The 7,226-nt window shown below is 54.4% G+C and overlaps 1 protein-coding gene across 1 annotated transcript; it reads right to left on the minus strand.

Annotated features, from left to right (window-relative positions):
- Positions 1 to 361: 361 nt before the first annotated feature.
- On the minus strand, positions 362 to 6,948 carry FOXA2 (forkhead box A2). Its single transcript, XM_072998441.2, has 3 exons — positions 5,474 to 6,948; positions 4,645 to 4,714; positions 362 to 2,736 (listed from the first exon to the last, which is right to left on the minus strand). Exons 1-3 carry the CDS (start codon positions 5,545 to 5,547, stop codon positions 1,378 to 1,380), a joined length of 1,503 nt encoding a protein of 500 aa, XP_072854542.2. The 5' UTR covers positions 5,548 to 6,948; the 3' UTR covers positions 362 to 1,377.
- Between the last annotated feature and the right edge of the window lie 278 nt (positions 6,949 to 7,226).

Below are 7,226 nucleotides of genomic sequence, written 5' to 3' on the forward strand. Positions count from 1 at the left end.
GGCTTCCTCTGAAATAAGCATCGTATTTCAGGCTCTAAATCAACATTATTCTATGCATGTCAGAGGGGGAAAAAGCAAAGGAAAAGGGAGCATCCTAAATAAAAACCTGATCCTACGCACAAGGACCGCAGTAGAATTGAAATTAGCTCATTATCTTTCCCGAATCCTCTTTCAAAGTTTGAATTTCACTAATAATAATAATGATAATAGTAACAGACTAGATTTGTGTGAGGGGGGGAAGTTAAAATGGGTAAGGGGGAAACAACTCCAACAGATTTTAATGCAAGTGTTTGAGAATTTGGTTGCTTGTTACCAGAATACAGATTTATAAGCCATAAATAAAGCGTACAGAAACGATAAATTAATTCAATCTGAGTCGTTTACTCTCCCGGTAATGTCAAACCACCCTCTGTCAAACGGCAACCTCCAGTCTTTTCTGTTTCTCGTTCGCTCTCTTTCTGCCTTTTCTGACGTCACAATGCTACAGTCTTTTGATCCTCGGTTTTAAAGTCTAACATTGGTTCACACACACTTATTTTGGTGTCTCTTTCACACCCAAAAATAGATATATTTATAACTCCTTGTGACAAACAAACAAACAAACATACATACATAACAAGGAAACGCCTAAAAAGAAAACCTCCCTTTCAAAGAAAATTAAACGGCTGTCTGAAGATAACGGGGGATAATCAGGGGCCCAAAACCCATGACATCCCACACTTCTCAGGGTTGTCGGAGACCCATGCTCCCCTCCTTTTCTTTTTTTTCTTCTTTTTCTTTACATTTCTCTCTCTCCCCCCCCCCCTTTAAGTCGTCCAGAAAAGGGTAAAAGGAAGGAGTTTAAAATCGCTGGACTGCAAACGTCGGCTAAATAGTATTGGGCTCTGTGTTACTAGGCGCAGAGCATGAGTTCGTGGGCCTTGGGCGAAAAGTGGTGCGGATCGTACCCCCGCCTCCCCCCATTGGAAAGTGTTCTTCTTTTCCTCTTCCTTTCTTTCAAAAATAGAGCTAACGAATCCTTAGCGGCGGGTGGACAAAGAGAAGAGGCCTGGATTTAGGGAGTGGGCGTGAGCGCCAGATTCTTCGAGTCTCATGGGGTTGGCATCCGGATTGGAGTGGGACTGGAGCCGGAGGTTAGGTCCGTGGTTGCCGGGGTGCTGGGCCAAAGGATGGCGCTGCGACGTGACTCTGGCCCCCGTTCCCCTCCTTTCCGACCACTCCAGGGGATCGACCCTCTTCTCCAACTCAGCAAAGTCTCCGCTGGAGTGGCTGTGAATAAGAGAAAGGAGCTCCCGGATTGTGGTGGAGAGCAGGCCCCTCTCTCTCTTTTTTTGGGAGGGGAGGGGGGAAGGGATGAAGCGGGGGGGGAGTTGCCCTTTAGGAAGAGTTCATGATGGGTCTCGAGTAGACCCCTTGGTAATAGGAAGGGTCTGCGGCCAAAGTCGAGGCCTCCAGGGCGCTTTTGTTCGTGACGGAGCCCATGGCCAGGCTGCCCGGCACCGGGGAGCTATAGCCGGTGTAGTGCATCACCTGCTCGTAGGCCTTGAGGTCCATTTTGTGATGGGGATGGTGCTGGTGGGGGTGGTGCTGGTGGGGGTGGTGTTGGTGGGGGTGGTGGGGGTGCTGGTGCGGGTGCTGCTGGTGGTGCGGGTGCGGGTGCGGGTGCTGCTGCTGCTGTTCGGTGGAGGACATCAGGTTGGTGATGGAGAAGGGGTGGTTGAAGGCGTAGTGGTGCTCCGCCTTGAGGTGGGCCTCGTGGGAGAGCCCCGCGTGGGCGTGATGCTGGGCCAGCAGTTGCTGCTGCTGCTGCTGCTGCTGGGCCGGCGACGGGGCGGGCTCCGGGTGGCCCTTCAGGTCGGCCAGGGCTCGCTTGTGTTCTTGGCAGGGGGAGGCGCTGGAGTGGGGCGACTCGGGGGCTCCGTTGGGCAGGTCGCGCTCCTGCGCGGGCGCCTTCTTGCCCTGCGAGGAGGATCCCCCCGACGAGGCGGGCGAGGCGCCCTGCTGGGGCTGCTGCTGCGGCGGCGGCTGTTGTTGTTGTTGCTGCTGCTGCTGCTGCTTGGGTCCAGGCGGCTTGTCGCACTTGAAGCGCTTCTGGCGGCGGAGGTAGCAGCCGTTCTCGAACATGTTGCCGGAGTCCGGGTGGAGCGTCCAGAAGGAGCCCTTGCCGGGCTTGTCCGGCGAGCGGGGCACCTTGAGGAAGCAGTCGTTGAAGGAGAGCGAGTGGCGGATGGAGTTCTGCCAGCGCTGCTGGTTCTGCCGGTAGAAGGGGAAGAGGTCCATGATCCACTGGTAGATCTCGCTGAGGGTCAGCATTTTGTTGGGCGACTGCTGGATGGCCATGGTGATGAGCGAGATGTACGAGTAGGGCGGCTTGGCGTGCGTGTAGCTCCGGCGGTAGCTCTTGGCGTCGCGGGAGCGGCCCAGGCCCGCTGCCTGCCCGTAAGCACCGCCGCCGCCGCCGCCCCCGACGGGGCTCAGGGCCGAGTAAGCGCCCAGCGCGCCGCCCATGGAACCAGCCTGGGCGCCCAGCGGGCTGAGGCTGGGGCTCAGGTGGGCCGCCATGCCGGCCATGGCCCCTGCGCCCGGGGAGAGGTTCATGCTCGCCGGGCCGGCCGCGTAAGACATCCCCATGGAGCCGCCAGAGGCCACCGTCGTCATGTTGCCGGCCGTGCCCATGCCCGGCATGCCCATGTAGCTGTTCATGCCCAGCCCGGCCGCGTTCATGGTGGAGTAGCCCTGAGAGAGGGGGGGGGGGGCGACAAAACGGAGGCAGTGCGGCCGTTAGTGGGGGCCCTTTGCCCGTGGGTCGCCCGCCCTGAGCCCTTCCGCTTCCCCACCGCCAGCCTAGCCCCGCACCGCACGGATCCTCGAGAAACTGGCTCCCGAGGAGGACGTGCCAAGCCAATCCCACGGCAATGCTGGGAGGAAATCCCACGGTTGCCTGGACACGATCCATGCCCTTGTGGGTACTTTGGCTTTCCCGGGGAGAGCAGGTGCTTAAGACGTCGGAAGAGGTACCACAGACGTCGCCAGAATTGACACCCTCGGGAAAGCATCGCCCCCCCTTCCCTTTCAGCTATCAAAAGCACCCATAGGGTTCAGGGATTACAACCCTCGCTCCAGCAAAAGTGCTCACTTGCGAAAGAAAAAAGAAAGGAAAGGAAAAAGAAAGGAAAGGAAAGGAAGGGAAGGGAAAAAAGAAAGAAAGAAAGAAAGAAAGAAAGAAAGAAAGAAAGAAAGAAAGAAAGAAAGAAAGAAAGAAAGAAAGAAAGAAAGAAAGAAAGAAAGAAAGAAAGAAAGAAAGAAAGAAAGAAAGAAAGGGTGTCCACTGTTGAATCCCCAGAACTCTGTCGCCAATCGCAGCCTAGTTCTCGGTTCCCCTCGATCCTCCTTCCTCCGTTTTTTAATGGGACTTTGCCTATCTTAAAAAATATATTATTGTGATGGGGGTGGGGGGAATCAGGTGAAATTTAAAATCTCATTCCTCGCTAACGGCGAGATCATTTTAAAAATCTGCATTCGTGTACAATGGATGCTTCTCACCCAAAGAGATTTATGGCGAAGCAAGTCCGATCGCTACAGCGCGCCCTTTCCAGGACAGTGTACCCCAAATTTCTATATTCTTCCTTGGAAGCGGGGGCCGCGGAGCTCAATCGGACTTCCTCTCTAGCAACTGTGCTTAAGCTTGCTGCCGAAGCGACGCAAACCACATCCAACGATTCCTGTCGGTTTCCAACCGAATCTCAGCTCAACTCCTCCCAAGTAACCGGTGTGTATTATATAGTTGCTAACCCACGAGCTGTCCGATCCTTAAACGTCAACAAGAAGTTTTCTATTGATTTGACACACACAATTTTGAGGATTTGATTTTTTAAATCGGATTCCTGTCCGTTTCTTTGGGATGAGCCACGCCGGTTTGTGTGCGACTGTGTTTCTCAGCACGGTAAAGAAATTACTGAGAGCCGGCGCCTCGGTAGACGTGGGGCTCTTTGCCAGGGAATGGGTTTAAATGTAGTCGTAAAAAGGGGTGGCATTTACGGGGGTTCCAGGAGGCAACTTAAACCCAGTTGGTTCCAGGAGAAAAGTGTCCCAGTTTTACACAGTTTCCTCGGGCACACGACAACCCTGGAAACTTCTTCGGTTCTGGACAAAGTTTTGCTCAAGGTACACTAGAGTTTCTCCAGGAAGAATCGTTGCTCAGAACTGGGTTTCCTTTTCTTTCTACGGGGAGCCTTCTCCGCATGAGATTTGGAGCAATATATGTCCCCCCCTTCCTCTGGTTCCTTATACCTCCCAACACACACACACACACAACGCCCTTTCTCTCCCCCCCCCAACCTCTCTCTGCCAAACACAACTTTGTTAGGATAGCGCGGCTAGGCATGGCAAAAGGATTTGGAGGCTTCGCAAGTCAATATTTGATCACAAAGTTAATATTATCTCAAGGCTAACACAGTGTTGTATAAAAAGAGGGAGAGAGAGAGAGAAGAGGGAGAGGGAGTTCTGTTTTTTAGTAGGAGGAGGAGGCTTGGGGATTGGGTGGGGGACCCACACACAAACAGAGAGAGAGAGAGAGAGAGAGAAAGACACCCACACGCACACACATACACGCGCGCGCGCAAACAGGCAGAAGTTGCCATTTACCTCCGGCTCGCCGTAGTAGTTGCTCCACTCCGTGTGCTCGTGTCCTTCCATTTTCACGACTCCCAGCATACTGGAAGCGGAGTGCATGGCAGTTTAAAATTTAACAGCCACAACAAGCGACGACAGAGGGAGAGCGAGCGAGCGAGCGAGAGAGCGCGGGAGCAACCCAAAAAAAAAAAAAAAAAAAGAGCGAGCCAGCGAGGAAGAGAGAGAGAGAGAGAGAGAGGAAAACACCCCCCCTCCGTTGCCCTCCCTCCTTGCTTGCTTGCTTGCCTGCTTGCCTGTCTCCCTCCCTCCTCCCTCCTTCTTTCCCTCCCTCTATATGTGTGATGGGGGAGGGGGCTCGCTCTGCTTTGGGGCTTGTCCCTGCCGGCGATTGCTGCTGCCGCCGCGGCTACTACTACTGCTTGGGTGGGTTTCGCAGTGAAGAGTCGCCCGGAGGCAAAGGCAAAGGCGGCGGCGGCGGCGGCGGGAGGGAGGAAGGGAGGGAGAGAGGGAGGGAGAGGGAGGAGGAGGAAGCAAAGTGGTGCAGTGACGTGGGCGCTGGAGTGATTATAGCAGCCGGCGGCCGAGCGAGCCTCCAATCCCCAGATCCTCGTCAAGCGATTTAAATAATCAGCTCCCTCCTCGGGATCTCCTCGCCCAGACACCGGCTAGCCCTGCGCTTGGCCTTAGGCACCCGTCCTTCGACGCCTCCTGCACTGAGACTCCCTCCCCATGGCCACCTCCACGCTCTGCGAATCTGGACCTCCTAGTTCCCTGCTGACCTGGTTTAGCAATCCCACCGTTCATCCCAACCAAAAAAAAGGGATTGGATTGCGGTTTTTACACTTGTTCCAGTTGTTGTCTGATGAGTGGGGGAAGATGGTCCGTCCTCTTGACGATGATCCTCGTGCCATGCATTTCTCTCCCACCAGGTGAGGGACAGGGTTTAAGCCACAACACATAAAAGTGCAAACCGGTCAAAAAGAAAACGAGAGAGAGAGAGAGAGAGAGAGAAAGCAAAGCAGTCAAATCGGCAAAAAGTCGCAATCCTGTACGGACATAGCCGAATTAAGCCCCACCGAAGCTCTTAGGATCTTACTGCGCAAGCGTCTCGTTAAAATCAATGGAACGTTCCATTGATTTTAACGAGACCACTATACAGTGAGATCCTAAGCGTTTTGAGGCTTGGGCGGAATGGTCGGGCGGGTGGGGAGAAATCTTGCTTTATTGCTGGCGTCTCCCTTTAGAAATGAAACAGAAGCACTCACGGCCTCAACCGCCAGGTTTGGCTCTGATGAAAGAGAACTTTAGCAAGTGGCATCTAATACTAATCCCACCGAAAACAGAGGAGCTTATGGCAGTTTAGAGACTAACACATTATTATTACGCGATGGCTCCTGGTCAGAGCAGGCGCGGCACTTCATCCAGAAATTTGGGGGTGGGGTTTTGAGGCGCCCCTCTCCGCTCAGACCAGGGGCCACCTGTTGCTACACCTGCTTGGGGATTGCTCGTCGCCAGGGTGCCTCATTGTTGCAGCAGAGGAACAGGGCGCGACACTGCCCCGCCCATAACCACAACCATTTTTCCAAAAAAAAAAAAAAAAAAAAAAAAGACTTTGGAAAAGCAGCTTAAATTAACGGAACTTGAGCGCGTTTCAGACATGATAATGAAATTGTTCAGCGCTCTTTCCCCTGATGATTTTAATGGCACGCAATGTTTCTTCGGTTCTGCATTTGAACGGGAATTTCTAGTGACATCTGCAGGGAACCTCCACTTCGGGAAGAGCATATCTTTGATCACCGAGAAGGATGGGTCGCCAGTAGGCCACAGGGAGTTGGAGACAGAAGGAGTTGGGAACAGGTAGCCACATCCTTTGCTCTGATTCAGCAAACGAAGGTCGTTCGTTCGTTCGTTCGTTTTAAATCATTATTTGTTCCATTTTGGTGTCCTGTCTTTCCTCCCAGGAACTCAAGGCGGCGCCTGGGGCTTTCCGCGTCCCGACTTGACCCCCCACATCAGGCCAACACTGTAAAACTGGTCAGGCTGAGAGAACCTATGAGTGGCCCAGGGTCACCGGGGAGAGTTTTCATAGCCGGGACGAAATCTGAACTCTGGTTTCCTTCGTCCCCACTCGAACCAGTCCCCACTTCGGCCCTCATTCTTCGGTACGTTCAACTCAACGGCAGGTCGACAGGCCCCGACTTTTTAAGACTTCGGCCAAGGCTCAGCTTTTCCTCTCCAGCCCAGCCTGGACCGCCGGAACAGCTCCGAGAGAGCGAGCAGGCAAGCGAGCGAGCAAGCAAGCACAGTTCACCCGGCTGCCTTTCGTAACTAAAACAAACAGCCTCAAAGTCACCCGCTGCCGGCGGCGGGGCCTCTTTCTTGCCAACCGCCCTCCACGCACACGCCCTGGCACCGAAGGCGAGGGCAGGCGGAAAGAAAGCCAGGCCGAGACCGGCGGGGACCAAGGAGGGAAAAGGCCCGGGAAGAAACCGCAAGCCAACGGCTGCGGCAGGTGATGGAGGGCCGGGCGGGCCCACCGGCCTGACTCGGCGTCACCCGCAAGGCACCCGCCAGGGCTCCCTCCGCCTTCCCCC

Source organism: Pogona vitticeps, chromosome 4 (genome assembly GCF_051106095.1).
Source record: "Pogona vitticeps strain Pit_001003342236 chromosome 4, PviZW2.1, whole genome shotgun sequence".
NCBI classification, from domain to species: Eukaryota; Metazoa; Chordata; class Lepidosauria; order Squamata; family Agamidae; genus Pogona; species Pogona vitticeps.

Excerpts from the sequence above, each read along its gene's own strand:
- FOXA2 (XM_072998441.2), bottom strand. The coding sequence starts at position 5,547 with ATGCATGGCACGAGGATCATCGTCAAGAGGACGGACCATCTTCCCCCA. Across the intron at positions 4,715-5,473 it reads AGACAACAACTGGAACAAGT|TATGCTGGGAGTCGTGAAAA; the intron begins GTAAAAACCGCA and ends CTCCGCTTCCAG. Across the intron at positions 2,737-4,644 it reads ACTACTACGGCGAGCCGGAG|GGCTACTCCACCATGAACGC; the intron begins GTAAATGGCAAC and ends CCCCTCTCTCAG.